The sequence below is a fragment of the Carcharodon carcharias genome, chromosome 21 (genome assembly GCF_017639515.1).
Source record: "Carcharodon carcharias isolate sCarCar2 chromosome 21, sCarCar2.pri, whole genome shotgun sequence".
Lineage (NCBI taxonomy): Eukaryota > Metazoa > Chordata > Chondrichthyes > Lamniformes > Lamnidae > Carcharodon > Carcharodon carcharias.
Genome location: NC_054487.1, coordinates 63,249,367 through 63,264,029, shown reverse-complemented (window position 1 = coordinate 63,264,029; position 14,663 = coordinate 63,249,367). Strand labels below are relative to the sequence as shown.

Here is a 14,663-nt window from a genome sequence, read left to right as displayed (position 1 = left end):
CCACTTGCCTTCCCAACCTATTTTTGTGTCATCCGCAAACTTGGCGATAATACATTCACTTCCCTCATCCAAGTCATTAATGCGTATTGTAAATAATTGTGGCCCTAGCACTAATCCCTGCAGTAGTTACAGGTTGCCATCCTGAAAATACCCCCCTTATCCCATCCCAACTCTGTCTTCTATTAGTTAGCCAATCCTCTATCCATGCTAATATACTATCCCCAACACCATGGGCTCTTATCTTATTAAGTATGTGTGGTACCTTATCAAACGCCTTTTGGAAATCCAAATATATTACATCTACTGGTTCCCCTTTACCTAGCCTGTTTGTTACCTCCTCAAAGAATTCTAATAAATTTGTCAGGCATGATTTCCCCTTCATGAAGCCATGCTGACTCTGGTTGATTAGATTATGCATTTCTAAATGCTCTGCTATTACCTTCTTTATAATAGAGTCTAACATTTTCCCAATGACAGATGTTAAGCTAATTGGCCTACAGTTACCTGTTTTTGTCTCCCTCCCTTTTTGAATAAGGGCATTACGTTGGCAGTTTTCCAATCTTCTGGGACTTTTCCAGAATCTAAGGATTCTTGGAAGATTACCACCAGTGCATCCAATATTTGTGTAGCTACTTCCTTTAAGTAGGATGCATACTAGGATGCAACCCATCAAGTTTTAAAAATCCATTTATATGTCCCCATTTGCTAAGTCAGTAGACTATGGAGAGTAACATTTAAGGTACAGGACGCCGCACTACTTGTAATATTTGTTACTACCTAGCAACAAGGGTGGGACCATCTTGATGATGGTGTGTCAATCAAGATGCTATTACTGATTCCATTCACAGAGATCTATTTGAGGTGGGTTAACTTCACAGGGAAAATAAACTGGGGAAATTATCACAAAAATAGCAGTTTGCACCTTTAATGTTTCTCTTCACTACCATCATCTACAGTGATTATGATAATCCAAAGGAATTTGCTCCCGCTATATATGACAGTCCAGATGTGATGTAGTAGTTTCTTTGATAAGGCTTGTTACACCTACTCTTTCAGTTATTACAGGAGTAAATTGAGAGGATTTCTTACAATTAAAGTTTAGCTAATTACTGAAGACAAGGGAAATAATCAGGAGCCGGAAGCCATTTAAAGAGTTGGATAGTTGATTTCTAGCACCAGAGGATAAAGAGAACTGTGATGTGAGGGAAGATTAAATAAACTGGGACTCTTTAGCCTTGAAAGTTGGCAACAGACCTCCAAGCCTTATAGAAATGAATCAGTAGCTAAAGGGACACAACATAAGATCATCGCCAAAGAACAAAGGGAGAGGTTAGGAGAGTAAATGCAGGAAATTGTTAGGACACGGAATGCCCTCTTGGGAATAGTGATAAAAGCAGAATCCATATATTTGAAAAGGGAAGTGAATAAATATTGAATAAAAAAGGTCTTTTGGCAGAGGATAGCCACAATGGACTGAATGGTTTCTATCTGTGCTGTAGAATTTCATGATTCTAAGAATATAGAAAATTTCACACAGTATAGAAAAGGCAAATCTGAAAATCTATTTCAAGGTAAGCCACAAAAGTAGATCGAGGAGATATTCCAAATGGTGAAATTCTGCTTGTGGCCATCAGCCAGGAAAACATCTTCACTTAAATCAACACTCAAAATCAATTTCCAGGGAGAAAATGAAAACCTTGTGATCATTCAAGAGTAGAGTGGATGCCATAAAGCACCAGAGTTTTCACAATACTAAAATATGCTGGAAACAAATGATTAAATTCACCTTACATTTTACAATGGACAAAACAGTACTTGTACCTTAAATATGTGAAGTCATAACTTACTGTTGGATCCACAAGTGACAGAGGTATATTAACACTTTTACATGAATCATCCCATTCTAAATTAAAAGACAATATCCCTTTTTAATTCAAATTCTATCCTGTTGTGACTATCAAAGCAAGGGGTATCAATGTTTGTGTTAGAATTAGCTTCACTTATCACATCTAAATCTAGAAAAGCATGCTGCATGACACCCATTTGAGGTTTCTATTCCCAAAGAAACCATGACTATGACCAAAATTATGTTAATTACTATAATGTTATGATCAAGATTTGTACCCATGAAGAGCTCAGTTGACATTACAAAAATTCATTTAATTTGGAACACTTAGAGCTATCATATGTTCTATGAGCATTCAATCACAGGCCTCAGTATTCTAACTCAATGTGTTAGCCATACCATGCATCAGTATAGAGTTTTAATGTATTTTATGACAAATACGATGGACCAGGTTTAAAAACAAATAAATTATCTATTAACATTGAATTAAAAGTTATTGCACTGTCTTCCTCAACCACAGTGTTATAGGCCAGGGGTTTGGTCTTGTGATTTCCCCACATGGTAAGTTTTGAAGTCTATCAGTTTAGGCTCCACTTCTCCACAGGAAGGATGTACTTACTCACTACAAATAATTTAATATTTTTTCATATAAAGGGGAGAGGGAAGGAGATAAATTAGAGTGCAAGTCAATCCTATCTCACCCATTACCTAGCAGCCAACTCACCAACGATGATAGGTTAGATGTTTATCTGTAAGGAAACAGTGGGGTTTTGAATGTAGATTTAAAGAAGGCAAAATGTAACACCAAAAATTACTTACTATAACTTGCATTGAGATCATCAGACATATCTCCATTGTAATTACCACACAGACCACAAGGTTTGCCTTTATGCTCTTCTGTAAGCTTCATATAAACACCAGAGAATCCGTCCCATGCCAAGGAAAATCCAAATGTTGTCTTCACAAGAATGTAGTCAGCTAGCCTCTCAAAGAATGCATGCCTAACAGTCTGAGGCAATGGTAATCTTCAAAAAAAGTTTTTAAAAATTATCATGATTATAAAGGAATAATACCTATAATTAGTTAGAATAGTGTCTAAGAACAACAATAATAGTAACTAGCAGATTTCCAGTGGTAAAAACAAAAAAACTGCGGATGCTGGAAATCCAAAACAAAAACAGAATTACCTGGAAAAACTCAGCAGGTCTGGCAGCATCGGCGGAGAAGAGAAGAGTTGACGTTTCGAGTCCTCATGACCCTTCGACAGAACTTGAGTTCAACTCAAGTTCTGTCGAAGGGTCATGAGGACTCGAAACGTCAACTCTTCTCCGCCGATGCTGCCAGACCTGCTGAGTTTTTCCAGGTAATTCAGATTTCCAGTGGTGTTGGTCATGTATAGTCTGGAAGACACTGGATCTTGAAGATCTGTGGGTCTTCTAGGATGGTTGTAATGTAAGACCTCCAAGATCGCAACAGAAGTCCCACAAGATGAGCAAATATGTCAGTTCCCATTCTCTACTGGAATATTTACTATTTAATGAGTTGTAACCTCTTTGGACTCAATTCATTTCTGTATAACAGGACCAAAGTTACCAGAGTACTCACAGGAAAGAAAGATAAATCTGAAAATATTAGAACCAATTTTCCAGTCTCTCTCTTCCCTCTATCCTGACATCGGACTGGAGTTATCCAAGGGTGCCAGCTGGAGTTGGAGCTTTTGTCCACTTCAAACATGGTTCCTGACATGAGTGAAGACATGGCCAGAAGAGGGAGCTCCCAAGTTTCCTCTTTCTCTCAGTTGCACTGAGCAGCTGGTACACTAGGGGGAGCAAAGCTGACACACCGCCCTCAGAGCTAACTGACGTGGAGCACACCTAGGCATCCAGGCATCCCGAACTGGACCTCCAAAGACTTCTGCCTCGGTTATCAACCATAGCAAAAAGTTACAACAGACCAGAATTGCCACAGGTTTGACATATGTTCTGAAGCATATTTCCAGTGGCAAGTTTTTTACATTAGATAAAGTCCAAAATGTGGCCAACAGGATTTCCAAAAAAAATTGGAACATTGAATTGCTTCCAATTCTTTTTTGCACACAGGAATTTGATTGTTTCTATGCATCTTAGCAGTTTCCCATTGGAACTTAATATAGTTTTGACTTATTTATTACTTTTGATTCATATGTTCCATGCCTGCTCATTTGTAATTTGTTCTTGGTTTTTTTGAGTATCATTTGCCAGTGTAACACAGAAATTTTGTAAATATACCAGTATCATGTCTTGAATTATGACACCTGAAATGTGATGTGCAAAACAAATATCAGACTTAGTAATAATTGGGCCTGGTTACATACCATAGGAGCAATGTCTGTCTAGGATTTAACTAAGAAGACCTTGACCAGAAATTTACACTCCCTCACCGGTGGGTTTTTAGTTGGCGGGGTGAAGTGTGAAATTCAAGGGACGGGATTCCCCCACCGTGATTCCCCGACCACACAGCAATTTTACATTGGGGTGGGCATGCCTCAGACAGGAAGCCTGCCCTTGGCCCAAATGAGGCCCTTAAGTGGCCAATTAATGGCCACTTAAGGGGCCTTTTCCCACCCAGCCTCAATTTTTAGGCTGGTAGGAAGATCAAACCTCAGTGGAAGAAGCCCAAAATGCATAAAAGTATCAAAGTTACATCCTAGGTTGTGGGGGGGGGAGTCACCTCCATCAGAAGCACCCTTCTGAAGTCGGGCACCCCCTCTGCCCCCCTCATACCTCCCCAGGACTTCCTTACCCTCCCGGTCCTCAGACCCCGTGAACTTACCTGGTCCTCCAATTCCCAGACTTTGTCTCCAATGTCTTTTTGAACTTCCTTTTCTCACCACTGCAGCATTGTTGCAGTAGGACTCTAAGGCGGGACTTCCTCCCGAATGAGGGGCAGAAGTCCTGCCTGCAACCATTCAATGCTCATTGGATCGTAAATTGACTGCAGGGCAGTCGGAGTTGGCAGGGATGTGTTCTCCACTGACTTTTTGAATGGCAGGAAACAAGACCCCACCATCCTAAAAATTCAGACCATTGTTCCACAGCAATTCCAACTGTTGGGCAATATTAGCACAATAGGTCAGAGAGGTCTTCTACCTTTGCTGAAGCAAGTACTCAAATATTAGTTTTTAAAATAAAGTGGAACAAATAAAACCAAAATTAAAGCCAGAAACAGTACCTCTTAGGAATAGGCGGGATTTTCCAGCCCCATCGTGGGTGGAGCCCGCCACGGGCGAGGCAGTGCCCCAGCCAGAAGTCCATTGAATTGTGATGGGACTGGAAGATCCCAGCAGCAGGCGGATGTGGAAAATCCCACCCATCATCTGACCCAACACCCACTACAGTTTGGGACTTGCTGTGCGAACAAGTTACTCCCAGCTTATTTAATTTTTAATGTGTGTGTCCTCTGTATAATTCATAGCTGTGGAACAGAACCAAACAAAGCAGAGAGTGGCCATGGGAAGTAGAGGAAATTCTGTACATTTAGGAGTCAAATTTTCTCACCACCAGCCCAGTGCTAAGGATGCTGCAAAGCTGCAAAAAGAGGTGGGAGGGCCAGCAGCCTCCCACCTCATTGCACAAGGGGCCTCTGCATATTTCATTCTGTGTCCAACATCCTCCCCCCATCTCCTAGAGAATCCCTGGAAATCCAAGATAATGATAGTTGCAAACACTAAATAGCATATATAAGTAGTGAAACACAAAGTGGTCATGTTGAGCGTTCTGAAATTCCACAAATCATTTCAATACAAATTTGAACAGCAGAAATCTTCTCTCAGCCATTAATATGTCTTTAAATAAAAATGTTTATGGTCAGTTCACCTGATTCCTCCTTTTGTAACCGAATGACCCAGGATGGTTATTTTCTCTTCATTTGGAAAAAACAAGCTTATAGATCTTGAACAAGAATAGTGTGAAGATGCACATTCATTACTGTTGTGGATCTAAATATAGAAAGATAATAACAAAGCAATGAGACCAAGACATCTGTATGACAAGACATCTATACAGTAATTGCTCTGATGTACTCAATTGCACCATACCTCCACCATGTACTGAGGCTCTGTTGTCCGACAATCTTTTGCAAGAATATAAGAGCATTTTCCAGGAAAATAAAAATAGAGACCATCAAAGGTTTCAAAGTGGTATTGGCCCCATGATCTGCATATTCCTCCTCTATCCTTGCCAAGATTTGGAACTAAAGAAATAAAAGTTGGAGCATTTGGTTATTTTTTTTTACTAGGACTGAAATATATTTTTTGCCATTGGCCTTAACATCTACTTTTGGCAATCTCTTATTTATTACGGGGAGAGCAGACTGCCTGAGCTCAAAGGGTGATTCACATAAATTCATTAAATGTACATGTTTCAATAATTATAACACACGAATCATGTCATTTAAATGAAGCAAATGTAGTTTCCCTATCAGTAACACAAGGTTTTTATTTCTTTTCTTGAATTTAGAAAAAATGTTAGAGATAGTGCACAAATGTTAATGCCAATAAGTTATTAACTAAAGCAGTCTTTTTTTCTAAAGGATAGCAACAGTTCTCAAAGACCCTCTGAATGTATTCTGACACTGACCAATCTGACAACGACTTCCATTAGCTTGACGTTCACTGCAGTCACATGTATCATCCTCACTGCAAAAGCCACCATTGAGACAGTCCTGTGAACAAACACCTGGAAGTCCAAAGAATTATTCAATTGTGCAGAAATAGTCAATAACAACATTGAATTTTAAAATTCTCTAGTTAAGATAAATCCCAACACATCAAAAATTATTTATAAAATATTGCTGATTAATGAGACAGGCTGTTGAATCTTTTCATCTTGCCCTCATCAGGACAGTTCGCAAGAATGCCAATAGTAAAGGGAACAACAATTTATACTGCATGAGAAGAGAGCGCTGGTTGGTTGGCAAGTGGACTCTGATTAATTAAGCGGACTCACGCAGTGTAATTGTTGTTCCCTTTACTATTCATATTCTTGCAAACAGTTCTAATGAATGCAAGATGAAAAGCCTCGGCAGCATATCTCTTTTTCAGCAATACTCAAGTTCTATACTATCAAATGACTACTTCTTCAATGCCTTTCATCATATTTGTTTTATAGCTTCAAAGATTTCTTGTTAAAACATATTAATAACATGTTTTTTTTAATCCTTCATGGAATATGGGCACCACTGGCCAGGCCAGCATTTATTGCCCATCCCTAATTGTCCTTGAGAAGGTGGTGGTGAGCTGCCTTCTTGAACTGCTACAGTCTATGCCATGTAGGTACACCCACAGTGCTGTTAAGAAGAGAGTTCCAGGATTTTGACCACACAACAGTGAAGGAACAGTGATATAGTTCCAGTTCAGATGGTGTGTGACTTGGAGGGGAGCTTGCAGGTGGTCATGTTCCCATGCATCTGCTACCTTTATCCTTCTAGGTAGTAGAGGTTATGGGTTTGGAAGGTGCTGCTGAAGGAGTCTTGATGAGTTGCTGCAATTCATCTTGTAGATGCTACACGCTGCCACTGTGCATTGGTGGTGAAGGGAGTGAATGTTTGTGGATGGGGTGCCTTATTGAGTGTTGTTGGAGCTGCACTCATCCAGGCAAGTGGAGACTATCCCATCACACTCCTGAACTGTGCCTTGCAGATGGTGTACAGGCTTTGGGGAGTCAGGGGGTGAGTTACACTCAATAGAATTCACAGCCTCTGAACTGGTCCTGTAGCCATAATATTTATACGGCTGGTCCAGTTGAGTTTCTGGTCAAAATTTGTTTGACAACCAGTGTTTTATTTCACATGCAAAATACACATTGACATTGCAGCTCACATTTAATACCTTTAGTTCACTTCAAAATGTTTAACGCCATTTAATGATAGAATGAGCATTTGCATCCACCAAGTTTACGGTCTTAGTTGTACCTTCAAAAGAAGGTGCCAAACAGAAGCCAGGAACTTCCCCACAGAGAAGCAGAAAGAAAATCAGAGGATAAATTCCTCCTCCACCCACTATAATGCATCATTCTTTTCTAGGAACCATTTCATTAAATCTTTTAAATAATGTTTAGCACTCTCAAAACTGAACTATATGGAACTGTCTCCTTCAAGTGACCCCAGAGCATTCCCCTTCTTTGTTGTTTGTCATAGCATAATAGTTTTTCTCGAGCCAAACCAATGCTTCTCACACATACTTCTGGCCCCATAACATAGTATAGGTCAACTAAGGACATGACTGTTTTAAGAATGCAACTTTAGCCGCATGATAAAGCAGGCACCAGTTCATTCTGAAACAGAAATAACACCCTAAGCAACCCTGATTTTTGATTTACATTCATTACTATTGCAAATGCCCTATTGTTTTATATGTACCTCTGTTATCTGTAAATCATAGAAGTTCTAAAATACAAGGAGACCATCAAGCCTACTGTACCATTCCAGTTCCTCTTGTTGCTCTCTTTATTATAAGTGCTTTTTCAGATTTGTAATTCTATTTCTTGATCCAGCTGTTATCTGTAAATTTCCCTTTATTTGCAATCCTTTGAGGTACAGTTATACTCTCATCTTTTCATTCCTGTCACCCTTCTAATGCCTTTCTGGAATGTTGCAGGATTCGTGTTGGGTGCTAGAATAGCTCTTTTAGGAAAGGAGGGTGCCATGGCTTGTACAGTAGCAGTAGAAGAAAGTAGATCACAACATTACAACAATCAGATCCGGATGCTAATGGAAGAAGATCCAGAAAGACACACAGAGTCTTGGAATGGAATGATACTCTCCTGGGCAGACCATCTAACTTGAGCTTGATACCATGCGCAGTGTAACTCCAGCAAGGAAATTTGTGTTTAAAATTTGCTCAGGCAGTTTGTTGAAATGCCCCCATCTCCCATGGATGTTTACAAATTAAGCAAGTTTGCTACTTTATTTTTGAAAAGTGCTCTGTAAAAAGATAAACTTGATCATGGGAGCACAATATTTCAGTCTGCAACATGACAAGAGTGCTGTTAGTTGCTCTTCTTTCTGTACAACCATCCCCAAGCCAGTGGAACAATGTAACTGTCCATGTGTCTCAATTGCTCTATTTGTACCTAGGGTGCTGTCCCAGAGCATTCTGTTTGTCATAGCACAATAACATCTCTCAAGCCAAAATAGTGCTTCTTCCACGTACTTCACAACACTCTACAGGTTTGCTTCATTAAAAGAAAATTCAGTGCTGATTTTGTTCAAGGGCCATACTAGAATTTTACAGCAATGTTTGGAAGTAGAATAAAAATTGAAGTAGAATAGGCAAAAGCTACCTCTTCACCACAGGAGAATTTAAGTCTTTGCTCACTGATTAATATGTGGGTCTCACATCGAGGCTGCTCACAACAAACTGTCTAACTAATCAGAGGCCCTGGCCATCATCTATCCTGAGTGTTACACCTAGATCTGCATCTTTACAAATGACATATCTCAGGGTAACACTATGAACATTCTTGTAAAAAAAAATACTTTGGCAATAATTAGTTTCAATCTGTCAAGATCTGTGCAAATGGGCAATGAAACACAATTACTTGACATCAGGTTTGCAATTTATTATAAGGAGATAATGATAGTCATGATTATCCCTCAATTCATATAATCATTAGAATGTCAATAAGTGAGAAGCAACATTGTTAATTAAGAAGTGATTCATAACATCTGTCATACCTTCAGAGTAATGATATGTCGAATTGTAGGTAAAACTTCTATGTTCAGCAATAGCTGTGCTATAATTCTGTTAAGGATATAAAAGAAATATTCTGTCACTCAAAGATCAATGACAGCATGCAAAATGCAATGGTAAATATGTAACCTATGGAACAACAATATTTCCCCAACTATGTAACCTATTCCAACTCTTAACAAAGGGCACATGACTCCAGGTGTTTAAATTGGTTTGCAAAATATTTTGCTCTTGCCAATTACAAATATTATTCCAACATTCTGCACATGTTTAAAAGGTACAACAGTGGCTTCCAATTGCCACTATGACATTGTTAAAAATAATTTCTAGAAGCATAGAAAATAGGAGCAGGAGTAGGTTGTTCGGCCCTTTGAGCCTGCTCCGCCATTCAATATGATCATGGCTGATCCTGTTTCTCAACGCCATACTCCCACACCCTCCCTGTACCCCTAGAGTCCAGAAATCTATTTATTTCCTTCTTAAATATATTCAGTGACTTGGCCTCCACACCCTTCTGTGGTAGAAAATTCCACAGGTTCAACACCCTCTGAGTGAAGAAGTTTCTCCTAAATGGTCTACCCCATATCCTGAGACTGTGACCCCTTGTTCTAGAACACCCCCAACCAGAGGAAATATCATCCCTGCATCCAGTCTGTTCATCCCTGTCAGTATTTTATATGTTTCAATGGGATCTCCTCATTCTTTTAAACTCCAGTGAATATAGGCCTAGTTGGCCCAATCTCTCCTCATATGACAATCCTGCCATCCCAAGTATCAGTCTGGTGAACATTCACTCCCTCTATGGCAAGTATATTATTTCTTAGACAAGGAGACCTAAACTACACACTCCAGGTGTGGTCTCACCAAGACCCTGTACAGCTGCAGTAAGACATCCTTGCTCCTGTGCTCCAGTCCTCTCGCAATGAATGCCAACATACCATTTGCCTTCTTAACTGCTTGCTGCATGCTTGCTTTCAGTGATGGTGTACAAGGACACCCAGGTCACTTTGGACATCAACATTTCCCAATCTATCACCATTTAAATAATACTCTGCCATTCTGTTTTTCCTACCGAAGTGGATAACTTCACACCCATCCACGTTATACTGTATATGCCATGTATATGCCCACTCACTCAGCCTGACTAAATCACCTTGAAGCATCTTAACACCCACCTCATCACTCACATTCCCACCAAGTTTCATGTCATCAGCAAACATGGAAATGTTGCATTTGGTTCCCTCATTCAAATTGTTGATATATATTGAGAATAGCTGGGGCCCAAGCACTGATCCCTGTGGTACCTCACTAGTCACCACCTGCCACTCCAAAAAAGACCCTTTTATTCCTACTCTCTGTTTCCTGTCTGCTAACCAATTCTCAATCCATGCCAATGTATTACCACCAAATGAATGTGCTTTAGTTTTATACATTAACCTCTTAGCATGGACCAAATCCACCTTCCTTTAAATGTTCTGAAGTTACAAGTTCTACCACGGTTTATGCAGGAGTGCACCACAGGTGAATTTGTGATAGCAAATGAAATATCATCACCTCTGTCAGGCTACCTCCAACTTCCAAGTCTAACATTATTCAGATATGAAAAAAAATGAAATACAAACAGAAAATGCTGGGAATGCATATCAGTTCCATCAGGACATGAAAGAGTAAAGACAGGTGAAGGATTAGTTGTATTACTCATTATCAGTTATGAGGATTAACCTTTTACTCCAATCATTAATTTGTCTTTTCCCTTTCAGATTTTGTGGGGTCTGCTGCACTTTTCCAGCATCTCTATTTTATTTCTCTTATCTTTTGAAGTTTTAACATTTTCATGGGCCTTAAGCCCTCATATATTGCTGCTAAATGAAGCAAAGGTTTTTTTAATTATAAATTTTTCTCTTTCAGTTTAGACCCATAGCACAAAGAGCGAATTTACAAATAGTTCCTGCAATGTTAGTTGAATGGTGTCTTAGACAAAAAAGGAATGTGAGCCAGTGGCATCCATTTGGTTTTTCTGCCTCTACCAGTGTCTTCTCCTTCCTTGGCCTGAAAACACCCACAGTGTAAACAAGATACCAAAAATAGTAAAATGTTGGACAGTCCAAGCCATCTTCCCACATGGTTCTGTAGCATAAACATAAGTGGGAATGCTTCAAAACAGAATTTGTAGCCTCAGCGTAAGAATAATAGAGAAAAATATTGGGAAATAGGAAGATTAACAGGCACATAGAGAGCAGATATTTGTATTGGCTCCCTGAAGTGATTAAGAATTAAGACATCCTACGAAATGAACCTCAGTATGATTGATCACTAAGGTAAGTTAATTTATCTAAATAATATGTTATGAAACAAAAAAACAATAAATACAATAGAGTCAATGCAGCAGACATGGTAGACTCTATTTTCCTGCCTCTTGACCCTGGAAAATATCAATTTGTCATTGGACAAATATCAGGAAACTGGAAAGAAACCATTTCATAAGGTGAACAAAATAAATTTCTGTGGCTTGCCCTAAGCTTCTGACAACTCGAGGATCTCAAGGTGGGAAGAACTGGAAGTAGGAACTTCCTTAAAAAGTTAAATTTCCTTCTTCCAAGATCACAAGTTCAATTTGGCCAAGTTTATCTCTATCAAAAACCAGAAAGTCACAATGCTGAAGGTCCAAAACACAGCCGCACCTCATTTTCCTACCCTTCTACTACCAGTAGGCTCTGCCACATGACAAGCCAATGCTAGATGGACCCCATGGCTAATGCAAGTGAACTAGGATAGGAAATCCTGCTCCACCTAGGCTTGGGACTGGACAGGAGCAGGACACATAAGTGCACTGTTTTTGTCTAGACAGAATGTGAGACAGGAGGAAAATAAAATGAATCTATGCTGAAGATTACCAAATGTTCCAGCGGGAGACATGACCCAGATCCTCCTAAAACAATTCTCACCTTCAGTGCTTGTTCCTACAGTTCAAAACAACTTGCATTTATACAGCACCTTTAAAACATTCCTAGGCACTTCACTGATGCGTAACCAGACAAGATAATTGAACTGAGTCAAAGAAAGGGACATTAGGATAAGTGATCAAAATGAGAGTTAAAGAAGATACTAGTGAAAAGAAAGAGATGTTTAGGGAGAGGATTCTAAAGCTTGGGACCTGGACAGCTAATGGCACAACTTCAAATGGTGTGGCAAAGGAATTGAGGATGCACAAGAGGTCAGAATTGGAGGAACACAGAGTACTCAGAGTATTGTAGGATTGAGGAGGTTACAGATATATGGAGAGGATAAGCCATGGAGGGCTTTGAATACAAAATTTTAAAATGAGGTGTTTGAGATCTGGGAACCAGTGCAGATCAAACAGCACAAGGGTGATGCATGAAGAGGGCTTGGTGTGAGTTAGGATGTAGGCAGCAGAGCTTTGGATGAGCTCAAATTCATGGAGGTTGGAAGATGAGAGGCCAACCAGGTGGGAATTGGAATGGTCATGCCTGAAGGTAACTGAAGTATCGATGTTTCAGCAGCAGATGGGCTGCACCAGGAGTAGAGACAGGTGTTATAATGGAGGTAGCAGTGGGCAGTTTACAGTTCAGAAGGTGGTGGCCCACAGAGCACTTCCTAAGGGGGTTTTCCATACATCTTGAACTACTCCTAACTAATGGATTCTATTGTCACTTTGGCAGTTCAGCAAGGAGATCAGTTGCTCACTGTTCAGTTCTGATGAAGGGGCATCAACCTGAAACGTTAATTCTGTTTCTCTCCACAGATGCTGCCTGACCTGCTGAGTATTCCCAGAATTTTATGTTTTTATTTATGATCACTGTCTAAGTTGGTGTCATCTCATATGTGACATTAAACCAAATCTTGGTTTGCAGATTCAATTGCAATTATTACATATGAAGTCACTGTTGGAGTGGTGGGTGAAAGCACTGGCTTTGCAGAATGCTCACTTGTCCTGCAGGAACCTTATTTTGTTCTCCTCATCCATTGAGATTGCCGATGACAAAGACTTTTCTATTTGGACCTGTCCAGGGTTGTTTTTCCCATGTGTTGGGGCCCAATTTACAGGCTCTGAGATTAGCTTTCAGAGTGACTTTTATGGTATGGGTTCCTGTGCTCAGCTGGCTATAAAATGCTGTGTTCATTATGCAAGAATCTTCCATGCGATCCTGGGTAATCCAGTGAATCTGAGCTTTTGATACCAGGTATGCAGCACCTTACAAGAACGTCAGCCCTGACCACTAACGTTAAAATATTCTGCTGTAGAGGACAAGCTGCTAATAAAAAAATAGCTTGGTGTCATGACATTTGATGTCATGGTGTGTTTTACTTTCTGATCTATCATGCCAAATTCAGCTGTTACACTGAAACCGCCAAATCACTATTGTCAGCTTCAGACTATCTTACCTGAAGTAATTTGCTGGGTGAAGTCTAGCTTTAACATTATTGTATATTGATTTAGCACTAGCATGGCACTGGTGCTGAATTCATAGTATAACAACATTAATCATGTGAAATGTTATAACCTACTGATTTTTTTCTTCTTAGACTGTGTCTATAAACACAGACTTTTTAATGTTTTTTTAATTTACTTTTTTAAGTATGAAAGGAACCATTAGACAAAGATAATGAAATTGCTTAGTTTTCTTTATACAAAGACTAAAGGTGACTCTAGTTAAAGAGATTCTGGATGGTTTGATTTCCGCATTAAGAATTAAAGTATTTTGTGTAACAAATTAATTCCTGCTATCCTTATCTAAAGCAGTAATATTTAAAATATTTGTAACATAATGCATTAAAACATTATGATCAAGTGTGATTCCAATAAAGTTATTTATGTTCATATTGATGTTTTTAATCATTTCAAATTTTCTCCATTGCCCTTTTCAGAACATTTAATTCTCCCCCTGGAAATGTCAAGCCCTCCTAGTATGTACTGTAACTCATTCCACTCCATAAATTACTTTAGCACTGGCATTTTATCCAACGAAGATCAGATTTGATTTCCAAAGACATTTCCAAACCAGGAGCAAGTTAACAACCCAAATATTACTTAAAATTTCTGAACTAAGCACAATTTTCTGAAACCTC

General features: G+C 39.3%; 1 protein-coding gene across 1 annotated transcript in view; it reads right to left on the bottom strand.

The window, feature by feature from the left end:
* otogl (otogelin-like) overlaps nt 1–14,663 on the bottom strand; it is a 198,816-nt gene that overhangs the window by 183,045 nt on the left and 1,108 nt on the right. The window contains exons 2-5 of the mRNA XM_041215660.1: nt 6,463–6,561; nt 5,922–6,076; nt 5,701–5,822; nt 2,666–2,871 (exon numbers count right to left, since the gene is read on the bottom strand). Of these exons, the coding sequence (XP_041071594.1) occupies nt 2,666–2,871; nt 5,701–5,822; nt 5,922–6,076; nt 6,463–6,561 (582 nt within the window). The remainder of the gene's footprint in view (nt 1–2,665; nt 2,872–5,700; nt 5,823–5,921; nt 6,077–6,462; nt 6,562–14,663) is intronic.